Source organism: Desarmillaria tabescens (assembly GCF_030435595.1).
Source record: "Desarmillaria tabescens strain CCBAS 213 chromosome Unknown EV420scaffold_54, whole genome shotgun sequence".
NCBI lineage: Eukaryota > Fungi > Basidiomycota > Agaricomycetes > Agaricales > Physalacriaceae > Desarmillaria > Desarmillaria tabescens.
The window spans coordinates 111,787-125,014 of NW_026848353.1; the positions used below are offsets into that span (position 1 = coordinate 111,787).

A 13,228-nucleotide genomic window follows, 5' to 3' on the forward strand; every position below is an offset into this window, starting at 1 on the left:
TCAGTGATGTGCAGATTGAGGGAGAGCCATCAGATGTCAATCCACAATCACCGAAAGGAGCTGAAGAAACAAGTCAACAAGCACCACCAGATAATACCCCCATGCCAGCACCACGACGAAGCTCATGCATCACTGAGGATCACGACTATCACAAGCTTAATAACCCTAATGCACGCAAAGCAGCACCATCAAGAACTCCATTGATCCCATCTGAACATCCCCCAGAATCAGCAAATGTCATCGTAATCCAAAGTTATTTTGCTGACGACAGTGAGCACATTAATCGCGACGACTACCCACAAAGCCTTGCAGAGGCACAAGCATCAGCAGAATGGCCTGAATGGAAAAAGGCTATGGATGAGGAAATGTCAATGATCGGAGAGATGGAAACTTACAAGCTTGAGGATCTACCAGAGGGACGCGAGACCGTAGGCTGCAGATGGACCTATGTGAAGAAATACGATGAGCATGGTAACATGTCACGCTATAAAGCCCGTCTCGTAGCACAAGGCTACTCGCAGATCCCCGGAGTCGATTTTACTGAAACATTTGCGCCAGTTGTTCGTCTCGAATCTGTTCGTGCTGCGCTAGGTATAGCCGCCATCAACGACCTTGAAATTGGTCAGATGGACATTAAAGGGGCTTACCTTAATGGAGAACTAGAGGAAGAAATATACATGCGCCAGCCTCCAGGCTACGACGATGGATCTGGACGTGTCTGCAGATTGTACAAGACCCTGTATGGACTAAAACAGTCAGGACGCGAGTGGAACCGCGAATTCGATAGGAAACTCACCTCCATCGGATTCTCAAAGCTCGAAGTCGACCACTGTGTCTATAAACGCGTCCGAGACAGCAGGACAGTGTTCCTGACTGTATGGGTCGACGACTTGTTGATCTTCGCTGAAACACCCGAGGACCTAGACAGAATAAAAAGGGAGTTAGCAGGGCTGTTCGACATCAAGGACATGGGAAAGCCGAAGAAGATCATTGGGATTGAAATAGAGAGGGACCGTGATAATGGCTCAATCTCATTATCCCAGCAACAATACATTGATGGAATACTCACACGCTTTGGTCTCCACAGCGCATCACCCGTCACAACTCCACTCGACCCAAACGTTATCCTACGCAAGCAACGTATCGACGAAGGAGCCGACCCTAATATCCGCAGCGGCTACCAATCTGCGATCGGTTCACTGATGTACGCTGCGATTTGCACACGTCCGGACATCGCATACACCGTGCAGTTGTTGAGCCAGTTCTCAAACAACCCAGGTCCCAAACACTGGGCAGCTGTAAAGCGAGTGTTTAGGTACCTATCCGGAACAAAGAACTTGAAACTCACCTTCCGAGCTAATGAAGAACACGAAGTTCTCAGTGCTGGCTACACAGACACTGACTATGCATCCAATCCCGATGACCGGCGATCCACTTCTGGCTATGCATACCTCCTAGGTGGTGCAGCGTTCGCTTGGTCATCCAAGAAGCAGTCGACTGTGGCTTTGTCATCCACAGAAGCAGAATACACTGCACTAGCACATGCAACACGCCAAGCCATCTGGAACCGCAACTTCTTAGCGGAATTAGGATTTATCCAGGAAGAACCTACTCTGATATTCGAGGATAATCAATCTGCCATCGCCATCACGAGAGACCCACAATATCACGCGAGATCCAAACATTTTGATGTCCAAAATCATTTTGTGCACGAAAAAATCGAGTCCCAAGTGATCAAGCTGTTGTATTGTCCAACCGACGAAATGGTCGCTGATATTTTCATGAAGGCGTTGCCGAGGCCGAAGCACGAGAAGTTCGTTCGCGAACTGGGCCTATTGCCGTCTTGAGGGGGAGTGTCGAAGATGCGCCAGCTGCATCTGGCAATCCAGCAATCGGACTATAGTTGAAGCCACGTGAGAATCTTCGCGTCTCTTCTCCTCAAGTCGTTCGTTCGTCTGCTCACTCAGCAATGAGTCAGACATGGACACTGGTAGGTAGTAGTATGTTCTGGAAGTACTTACCTTGTAGTATATATACCGGGGATCTCAGTCCCCAATACATATTGCTTTAACAACTTCCTAACACAATCTCTCTCAAACGGTCGAGTCTCTCAGTTTACCACTGCGTTTATCACCTTCATTACATCCTATTCTACAACAGAAAAGCTCCTTGATATCATCAAAAGTGATAAAAAAGGGTGTGTCATAGGTATTGGGATCCAATCTGATAGGGACTACTGATCTGAAAGGCCTATATTTAAGTCAGCACACATGGAAGCACATCAAGACAATAATTAAGCATCCAAGAAGTGGCATATTATTATATATGTGCAGCTGCATGAGATAAGTCTCCATAATAGGAGGCTGTATAACCCACATGGATTCATCTTCAGGCTTGGAAGTACCCAAAGCAATAACTGTAGGAATAATACTGAGTAGGATAAGTACGTGTCAAGCATTAACCAAGATGAACATACCAAGATACCAACTCAAGTCTTAACACAGGCTGAGGAGGAGCCTCAGAGTCCACTTCAGGAGAACTCTCTCTGGTGGAGGAGCTAAAGGATAACATGAGATGTGAATAATTCTGGAAAGAAGGAACGTACTCAAGAAGCTGACTCAATGTATCAGCCAACTTGCAAGGCAAGAGCAAAGAGGCATCACCAATATCATTTAGACAACACAAAATATGATGAGCAACAACAACAGTGACATATAGTACATACACTGACTGTCTTCCTCTAGCTCTGATTCTGTACAAAAAGCTCGGGCTGCATCACTAAAAGTGTTGGAATATTGTTGATCCTGGACCAGCATTAACTGAGCAAAGCCAGGACATGCATGTCCTACCATGGACTCATCTCTGAGGTCGCCCTGACTAGGCCTGACCTCGGAGTGCAATTTATAACCAGGTCCCGGTCATGGTACTGCCTTCTCTGGACAAGCCCTTGTATCACTTGGTCAGACAACTCTTGTGAGGTGGACCTGGCCAGGCCTGGTGATGCTTGACAGTTCTGGTAAGTCCTGGAGGACTTTATCATATTGCTAGTAGCAAATTTACTCTTTGTATTTGGTCTCTCAATACTATATAAATCATAAAATGTAATATCCACATTATCATTTCTAATCTAATACAACATCCTTATTCAGGCAGACCCTGAAAGTGAGCAAAGCAATGAAAAGCAAACAAAGAGTGAAGAAGACAAGCAAGCCACAAAAAACATAGACCACAGAGCAAGTATCCAACCAGAGAAGCACATCTACTTATGTCTCTTATGCTTCTTTGCAGGAGCTCTAGACTTGACTGCTACTAGTGATCACTTCTGCCTTGATTGATTTGGCACTAGTGTAGTTTGAGGGGTGACTTGCAAGTTTGAGAACTGCTGCTCATCTTGAGTGGAATGTGATGCATGTGAGGTCAAAGCTGAGGGCTGGTTGTGGAAGTCTTCTTGATGATGCTGAAGGTGATGAAGTGTCATGTGAGCTACTGAAGAATCAGGAGACTGCGATAGCTCTGATTCATCATCATGAGAACTAGAGAGATGAGAGTGAGAGTGAGGCCTAGGGTCAGGTGAATAAGTTTCTAAATCATCCCTAATATGGCAATGAGATTGGATAGGAGAACAAGAGTACACTGTTTGATAGTGTTCACATTGATGGTGTTGAGATGAATAAGCATGCTCCTGCTGATACAGTTGAGGTGAATGAGAACATGAATGGTGCTGAGACTGAGGCCATGCAGGATGTTGATTCTGAGGCGATGATGGACTCAGAGGAGACTGCTGAGGAGAGACTGGTGAGGGCTGTTATTGAGAAGGTGAACAACGTTGAGGAAGGGGTGTGGTATGAGAGAGCATTGCTTGATCCAATGGGTGGTCTTCTTGCACCTTTGCTGCATAGCAAAGCTTCTTTGCCTCATGATGCTCTTGCTGGATGATAGCATAGCGACTTGTTGGTGGAGGGGCTGAAGACTTCTCCTCTTTGGCTTTCATTGTGTTGCGTGTTGAAAAAACCTCCCTAGTAGATCATGTTAGATCAATACAGATAGAAAATAAACACATACTTGTTCCACCAGCTCAGGATCTCCTCAGCACTGTCATCCTTGTCTTCACTCTCAAAAAAGTCCACAATAGACCAGAAAAACTGCCATAAGTCAAAGCCTCCATCAAACTGCTGCCATTTATCAGCTGTCCCTATGCAGTATCAAGCCTAGATGTCATGTCAAACATGCAATGAAGATCATTATAGAACATATCTGGGTTGCTGCATAGGCGATATGATGACCTGTTACCACTGTCATCCCATGCCTTGTTGTGACTGTATCATGGCCATTGGTCTTGCCTTGCTATTTGGGAAGACTGTTCCCAAGGAATATGTGGCAAAAAAACTGATACCTATTTCAAAACAAAAGAGAGCATTGCATAGAGTATTAAAAACTCACACGAACGAGAACGTAGCCTTGAAATATTCCAGCTGTTGGCTTATCTGATTGAACAAGGTTCTCATTGAAGAGAAATAGTGGTAGACACCACCATTCATTGCTGACATCACCTTTGATGACAGCCTCCATATATCTATGAAGAGAAAATAAGCATATATCAAAATAAATATTAAAAAAACTGTATTATGCTGATGGGTCTGAATCAAACGTGGCTTTATCATCAATCAGAATGAGGAAACAAGTGATGTTCTCATAATTGAATTTGAACTCGCTCTTGTGCTCTGATACTGGCTCTTTAAAAGAATGTTTGTGGTCGCATTTGAGGAGTTTGAGAGTGTCAGGAAGTATTATGGTTTTACCCCTATTTTCCTTATCTCATCTTATTCTTATCTCCTGAAAACCTGGACTGACCTATCTTATCTCTCAGACCCAGGATATTCCACCAGCATACCTCCTACCTGTTTACCCAGTTGCCGTCACCCCAATTCACAGCTGCCATATTCCAGATGACCAACATTCTGCATGTACCATTATACTTCTTATAATAGCATCATGCTTCTTAGTGGTTAGACAAGAGTTGACCGCTAGTTGAGGGCAGTCTATGGGATATGGTCTATTCAGACAGAGTCCCACATTGATACAGGTGATATGTGCTCTTTACTCTCATTTGTCAGAGGCCCACTTCTTTTAGTGTCCTCACTCCTTATTTGCTGTAGAGCACCCTTCTTATTGCATGTGCCCCCATAGACACTATTCTTAGTATGAGTCAGACATGTATTTAAGCTAGCCTATGCTGTGGCCTTAGACCCCAGCTTCAGCTAAGGTTATACACTCCTAACTCTTACAAGCTCCTTGCTCTCACTATCTAAGTGACACCTAACTTCTTGCAATCTGCCAAAGACCCTCTAATACTGAATCACTGAACATGAGTGTCAGGATAGAGGTCATGCTTTGGTTCAGATTAGAGTTAGTGCTTAACATTTAGCTGAAGCTTGCCCTTACTACCCTTATTGTTGTTAACAGTAACTGTATTGCATCAAGGCAGTCACTGTTATACTTTCAAACTTCAGCCTGTTATTTGTAAAATGGCATCCACTATACCTCAAGATCATAAACATTTGTTGTGGTACAATGAACTTTATGCTGCTCACCCCCTTAGACTGCACTGCTATCATCTTTGGAAGTACCTTCAGTACCTTGATAGTACTAACCAATTGCAGTTATCCATTTCACCTGACCAACCAGACACCAAAGAGCACTGACCCCCAGAAGAGAGAGAGTACATGGACTCAATGGCTCATCAACAGGAACATCCTGAACAGGGAGTACTGTCAGGCTCAGGTCTGTCACACTCAGGCCAAGGAGGCTTCTCAGGAGACCCCCAGTTCACAATCAAGTACTAGACTGACATGGAGACATCCTGGGACGTCCTGGGATGCCGCAATATGGGACAACAATGACAACTCCAAGAAGCCATCAATCAGCTCCACAGAGTTATCAGCCACTGTCCCATAATATGACAATGATAGGGAGCACCTCTATCAGAGAGGAACCTCAAGGTTCTACATTGATGTATTCAATCGAATCATGAGTGCAAGAACCAGAGGAAACTACTGGAGGATGACAGATAGAGCATGGGGGCAAGGAACCACCTTCGAAGAAGTCGAAGACCTGTTCCTTCCTACCCAGGGATGAGGAAACAGACAAGATGTATGAACAATAGATAGCACAACAGATAGTGAGGGACCAGCAGAGGGACATTGAGGAGATAAATCGTTGGAGCCAGACTGGAGTACAGCCCCAACCTCCTTCAAATCCCGTACCCCCGATGGAACCTACAGAGTCACTGGACCTCCCTCCTGATGGGACAACAACTCCATCCATGAGTTGGACTTCATCTGGCCCTCCCCCTGACCCGAATCTGAAGTTCTTCTCCTGAACTTCATCACCATTGCTGATCTCAGAAACTTTGCTGAGCCTCATTTTGCCCACATCTCTGAACCATCCACCAGCCATGCAGTTGGCAATGGACCCAACTATGTCACATTCACTGAGTACTCAGACAACAATAGTGAGGACCTCCCAGACTACAACACCTGCTCCATATCCCCCTATGTCGAAGACCATTGGGTTGTCTTCCCAGGTGATACCCTCAGAGGAGACCAACTCCTCGATTGGTTTGCTGGAAACCAACCCCTTCCAGATCCTATCATCCTCCCGAACTGTGTTTCCGAGAAACTTGACTGCACCGAGCCCCATCCATATCCCTATTGTAACTGCACCATCTGCTGAAGACTCTGGTCCCTGGCCGATGATGAGTATGACAGGACAAGGAGTAGGTTCATTTCAAGCCCCTTTCACTTTAGCTCTGTTTATATTTGTTGTGGATATTTTCAGGTGAGCTGTCACGAAGGGGCTTGCTGCAGAGTGACATGATCAAAGGGGTTGTCGTCAAGCCTCCACCACCTTCCCTGACACTCCTTGTATCTCAGTCTGAGTGTGAAAGCTCTCCATCTTAGCTTAATGCATAATATCACACACTTTTTATATCCCAATTTCAAGTAATTATCAAGATAACATGCTTGGAAGCTTGGTCCAAACTGCTGGACAACCACTCTTTGTTCACAAGGCTCTTACTCCTTTCACCACATGGTAAGTCCCAAATTTCAGCCTGAAACACAATGCTTGGAGCTCAAAAAACATTTCTAGCTCTGATTTTCCTGGTTTCTTTGTTTGCTTCAAGCTCAGCAACACATCACATCAATGTCTCCTACCACCCCACCCTGGCCTCAGCACCTCAATCCATCTTCCACCCTATCTAGGATCCCGGGGACACCTCAACATCGCAAATACCCTCAAACAAATCATTTACAGGGCATAAAGACAAAAATGCCGAAGAATCTCAACGTAGATGCCATCAAATCACGTCTCAAGCAGAGGTTCAAGCTGTTGTATCATCCGGACGATTGGCAGGCTCATCTCATATGCAGAATACTGCAGGGATATGACAGTATCTTCTGTGCAGGTACTGGCTATGGCAAGAGTTTGATTTTCGAAGGTTTGGTGGCTTTGGGAGGGAAAGGGAAGCTGGTGATGGTGATATCCCCACTTAAGGCTCTTGAGCAGGACCAGGTATGTTCTTGTGGTTGATTATGGGTATTCCTTTCATGGAGGATATATCATAGGTCAAACAAGCAACACAGAAAGGCCTAGATGCATTCGCCATCAATGAAGACACTTACAAGACTGCAAAACTCTGGGTGCAGGTCTGGACAACAGCTCAGATGGTCTATCTCTCTCCTGAGATGACACTGTCAGACAGTTTCATGAAGCTATGGAAGGATTCCAAGTTTCAGGCATGTCTGATCGCAATTGTGGTAGACAAGGCTCATTGCGTAGACAAGTGGGGGGATGATGCATTCTGTCCAATGTATTGAAAGCTGGGCAAGGCCTTGCATGGCTTCACTGGGTCAGATATTCCATTTGTTGCATATACTGCGACATGTCAGACCACTATGTTTGACATGATATGGTCATCGTTGGGTTATGGCCATCGTCCATTCTGGAGCATCGATGTTGGGACCGATCGCCACAATCTTCTTTATCTCACACACCTTCAGCAATATTCTGACAATCCTGTTCTTGATATTCTCAATATATTACTGCCTGATCTCGGCCCTGACACTCATCGTGAAGACCTTCCTAAGACATTGCTGTACCTTGACTCCGAAGCAGGATGCCATTCCTTGGTACAGTCCCTACATAAATGCCTACCCAAACACCTCTGCACCTGCGTGCATGCATTTTCATCTGACTTGTCAGAGGAGGCAAAACAGCAATGCTGGGATAAGTTTACTACTGGGGATTTCTGAATTGTTGTGGTGACAGATGCTGCTGAGATGGGCTGTAGCATTGACGACATAAAATTTTGTGTTGTTTTTGGTTATCCACATTCGTTTGCAGCTGTGGCTCAGTGCTGGGGTTGTGCAGGATGGGATCGAGTCACTGAGGGTGTCTGCATCCTTCTAGTACTGCCATGGTCATTATGACCAGAGAATTCCATGTTGGCTCCCATTGTGCAGCAGCTTCAGGGGAAGAGGGTCAAGAACTCTGCTGAGTTAAAGGACAACATTATATGCAGAGTGAAGCTTGATCTGTGTCTTGAAGCATTCATCAATATAAATTCCAAAGGTATCTTTTTAACTTTATTTTGGTGCTGAGTCAACTAACATTCTCTTTAGAGTGCTTACACGAGTTTTTTCAGCAGTCATTCTGGCCCCAAACTCAACTGACTATCTGTGAAGATCTGGAGGGGACACTAATTCCCCAACAAGCAGGTGCTCATACTGTGTCATTGCCTTTTGAAATGACCTAGATAGTACTGGATCTTCCCGGAAGACATGCCCTGAAAACATGATGCTGTAGCCATTGCAATCCCAGCCTGGTGGTCCTGTTTGGACCCACTGAGCCAGATGATGCACGCCTTACTTGTTTTGCAAAGGAATTTGTCTATTCTTTGGGGTCAGCAGCCTTAGCACCACATCCTGACTCTCATGCTTCAAACACATCCCAATCGAGTGATATTGTTGCAGTGCAGGGGAAGAGAGATGTGCCATGGGAAGAACTTGATCGTCTTCACCAGAGCTCAGTGTGATGGCAGGAAGAGCAGCATCAGAAACGAGGCACTCCAATGCTTTCAAGCAAGATTGCATTGCCTCCAAAACAACTGGAGACATTGGTTGCTTCTGCTTATCAGTATTTTCAGTTCACCACAGTTACATCAGATCTGATCCTAAGTGTGGTATGATGGGACCTGGCCATGCCACTAGATGTTCAGGAGGTTGCTGATGTGATAGCAGCATGGCGAGTGGGAGCAATAACAGCATTGACAACGCCTAAGGCTCAGTGGAGGACACACAAAAAGATTTGTACTGAGCCAAGTCCTAAACTATCCCAGCCAGTATTTAGGACAAACACCTCTACTGCAAGCCCACATGAACCGCTCACTGGTAGTGAGTCTTAGGATGTTGTTGTGCTCAATGTTGTATTAATATCTTCCTCGCAGTTCAGGAGACCAATCCAGAAGATGTCTTCATGTCTTATGCAAGCTCAAGCTCTGTCATGGATCCATCTACCCCCCATCCCCATAATCAAAGTGTTATGCCACTGCCAACACCACAGTCATCCATTCCCTGGCAGCTGCCAAAGAAAAGGCCAGCACCACTGCATGCTTCTTCTGCAAACTATCAGGCTCTGGCAGGGTCAAGCATCCAATCCAAGACTCCTCTCTCATGGCAACCGAACCTCTCATTGCCAACCACATTTGCAACTCCACCCAGAAGCTCATTCCCTTTATTTAATCCATACACGCATCTTACAGATCCAAGATATATGTTTCAATTCTGGCTGACTACTGCTACACCATCATGAGCACTACCACCTATAGCTTATGTCCATAATTCCACCCTGCGACATCAGCTCAGACCCTCTGGGCCATTGTAGTACTCCCCACCACCACCTAATGAACTGAGTCCTATTACCTCATCACCATGCAGGTCATTGAATGAGTCATGGACCAGAGGATTGATGTTAGGATCATCGAATGAAGTAGTTCCTGTGATGAATGGGTCTGTATCATCCAAACTTTCAGCATTGTGACTATCCCCACCACTGATTGGGTAGCCTATGGTGGGGTCATATGTTGTCCTCTTTAGGAAGTCTGCAAATTTTCCATCGTTCCAAATTTCTGCTCCTGCAACCTGAACATCCACAATCACTGACTTCTCCTTATCCTTCCTATTAGATCTTGTTGAGGTCCTGACTGTGGCAGGCACCAGATGCTGCTCCAGTTCATCAGTGTTATGTAGCTTCAGCCTCACCATCTCATCAATGAGTCTTTTTAGATCTTCCTTGAATGAAGACTCCTTGGACCGGTGTGCTTGATTGGGATCCCCAAAAAAGTTTGCGACTTGATGACTGACATCATGAAATGCTTCAACGCATGTGGAACCCTTCTCAATGATGTATTGAATGATCATGCCACTTCCCTGTGCAATAAAGCCTCGCTGGTGTGAAAATGTAAGTCAGACACCTTGCACATGGAATCATCACTGACTTTGACCCAGTAGTTCAGTTGTTCCATGTATAGATCTGTTGCAATGAATCTTTCTGGTAGTCCCCACTGATTGTAGAACCAAGCACGTTCCAGAGTGGCACGAAGAGCATCATTGAGTTTATATTGCCATGTGAGAAGGACTTCAACACATTCTTGTGCATAATTGTGCTGATGAGAGCCTCGATGAGCTAGACACCAAAAATTCACAGAATAAGAGGCTGTTCTGGACAAAGTAGATACTATAGGCAAGCCAATCATCACCAGCAGTTTGTGCCTCTTCAGCGCTTTTTGGACTGACATACTGAAGGTTTATTTCATAGGCCATATTCTTGATGTCTGCTGCTGTAGATTGCCAACCGCTAAGTTCTGTCCAAGTTGAAAAGCCTACACAGATTCTAAGGTAGTGTGAGTTGACCAATGTACACAGAAGCGACCATTATACTCACATTGTCATGTGTAGGAGTCTCGCTATCAATGAATGTCGAATGAGTGATTTTGCAGCCATATAATTTAGCTTTTTAACATCCCATGAATGACCAAGAAGGGTTTTGTGAGCAGCCAAGGATGTCAGGTCTGTGGAAAAGCCAAAGTGCACCTGCATAATCATGTGTGTCACCTGTAGTGCATAATGCCAGAGAGTACTGAGTTCTTGCCCATATGCTAGCCGCTCCATATCATTAACATCATCCATGCGATCCCTTCGAGCACAAGCACTATGGAAATTGTTTGAGGTGAGCCAGTCTCCAAGCAACGTGTGAACCTTTGAGGCCCATTTCATTGCAGTCAAGGTCGACCAATCTTTAATAGCTGTCAAGACTCTGACAATCCCTTTTTTAGACCCCTCATTCTTGTCAAAAACACCCAATGGATATGCCTTGGTCTTCTTCAGTTGTAATGGATGATCCTCTGGCATCATTTTACCAACATCAGTGAGTATCTCGGTGCGCTTGTCCCAATTTTTATTGCCAGGACAGTATTGTGTTATAAGCTGTGCAATGTGTGCCTCAAACGCTGAGAGCATATGATTTCCATCCCCCTGTGTAGGAAGTATGTTGTCTGCTTTTGCATGCTTGTGATTGCCTCATCACTTGAGCTTTGCATCCAAATCTTGGGCAGCCGTCTTGTCAATCCCTTCTTCATCAATCTCAATCACAGCCGCATTCGTTGCATTGATCATAGAGTGGTGGTTCATAACCCTTTGCTGGAACTTTCGAAGATATGTGTTGATGTTATCAAATATTACAGCATAAAGCTTGTCGCTGGTCATGACCTGGACCGCAAGGTTGATGGCATCCTCAGAAAGTCTCTTTTTCACCTGCTCAACTGTGTCCTCAGATATGCATACACCGACATTGCTCAGCATAGTTAAAACACATGAGCTTGTTCCATTAATTTTGAAGAACAGTCTGAGCATGATGGGCAAAATATTTGTAGCACAATTGCGGATGAAGATCAGCATGGATATTGTCATGATAATGGCCTATTTATGTATTGTAAGTCAATGCTTAGTGCTCCTCGCACTATACTAGAAGACTTACAAATTCTGGTGACCACAGAAAGCCTGGTGGTAATGCTGCAAACCTGGCTGATCCTCTCTCAGGATCCTCTTGCGGGTCATCCATTACATTCAAATCTTCCACGCCTTGGAAGTCTTCTCCAGTTACAATCTCAGTCTCCTCACCTGTTGTTTGGGGTAGATTCTGATGTCTATAATAGTTGGGAGATGCAGCAAAGGTGTGCAAAATGCCCCAGAGAAATGGAGCTGCCTCCTTATACTTTGCTGCTATGCTCTCCAGCTTGAGAAGCTCCCGAATCTTTTCCATGGTAAGATCACTGAGCTTAATTCAAAGATTGCCATCATTGATGAGTTTATTGCTCTCCTCCAGTACTATTTCCTTTGCACATCTCAGGATTACCATGTCATGAAGCCAGTGATGAGACTTGGGGTAGTTTTCGTGCCATAGCCAGAAGATCATTGCAGGAGGAAACCGTGTATCATCTGTGGTACCCATGAATGAATATGCCATAAATTTTCCAACTCTTTGCTTGACAATTACGAGCTTGCTGGAGAAGATGAATTCAAGGAGATTGGCAAGACTGAGCATCAAGAATATCAAGAGCAAGAACACAAGGTGACACTTCTTTTCTGTTGAGAATTGTGAGGCAGGACCAAGTCTGTCCTGCCAGAAGTCATTGTCATATTGTAAGGAATCTGCACTAGCCATGGAGTGTCACTGAGCAGGTAGTGTACCTTGTCTCAGACATTTGTGACATTCTTGATGAGCAGAGTGACATGAAACAAAAAAGAGCCATCTTATCCTTGACCAGTCATTTAAAAGTGCCAACCTTCATCTGGTATCATTTTTATTAGTAGAATGTGTTTAATGGATCCCAGATATGCTCCCTTTGAGAGGATTATCCTTCAGGATCCTTCCATTTTTTTCTATCACTTTATGAAGGTCAGCAGTCCAAACAGGCCTGTGACATGGAAAGCCAGGCATTTGTGGGTGCTGCATTGACTATGACTGCAGGAAAAATTGGTCTAGTGCATACTTCACACTATTATATACATATTGTATCTATATATCAAGGCTGGAAGGCATGAGTTTGATTAACTAGGTGAGATTGAATGACCCTATGGTTTCTAATCACTTTGTGGCAAGCCCCTCATGC

The 13,228-nt window shown here is 44.8% G+C and overlaps 2 protein-coding genes across 2 annotated transcripts; one reads left to right on the plus strand and one right to left on the minus strand.

Moving 5' to 3' along the window:
- Positions 1-7,203: 7,203 nt before the first annotated feature.
- On the plus strand, positions 7,204-8,312 carry EV420DRAFT_1648803 (P-loop containing nucleoside triphosphate hydrolase protein; the record flags this gene model as incomplete). The annotated part of the gene is made up of 3 exons (XM_060478219.1): positions 7,204-7,572; positions 7,626-7,835; positions 7,890-8,312. The coding sequence occupies 3 exons, from the start codon at positions 7,204-7,206 to the stop codon at positions 8,310-8,312; spliced, it is 1,002 nt and encodes a 333-aa protein (XP_060325092.1).
- A 1,602-nt stretch (positions 8,313-9,914) lies between these two features.
- EV420DRAFT_1484640 (uncharacterized protein) lies at positions 9,915-12,780 on the minus strand (the record flags this gene model as incomplete). The annotated part of the gene is made up of 8 exons (XM_060470105.1): positions 9,915-10,487; positions 10,556-10,743; positions 10,796-10,950; positions 11,002-11,150; positions 11,172-11,591; positions 11,751-12,035; positions 12,094-12,369; positions 12,472-12,780. The coding sequence occupies 8 exons, from the start codon at positions 12,778-12,780 to the stop codon at positions 9,915-9,917; spliced, it is 2,355 nt and encodes a 784-aa protein (XP_060325093.1).
- Between the last annotated feature and the right edge of the window lie 448 nt (positions 12,781-13,228).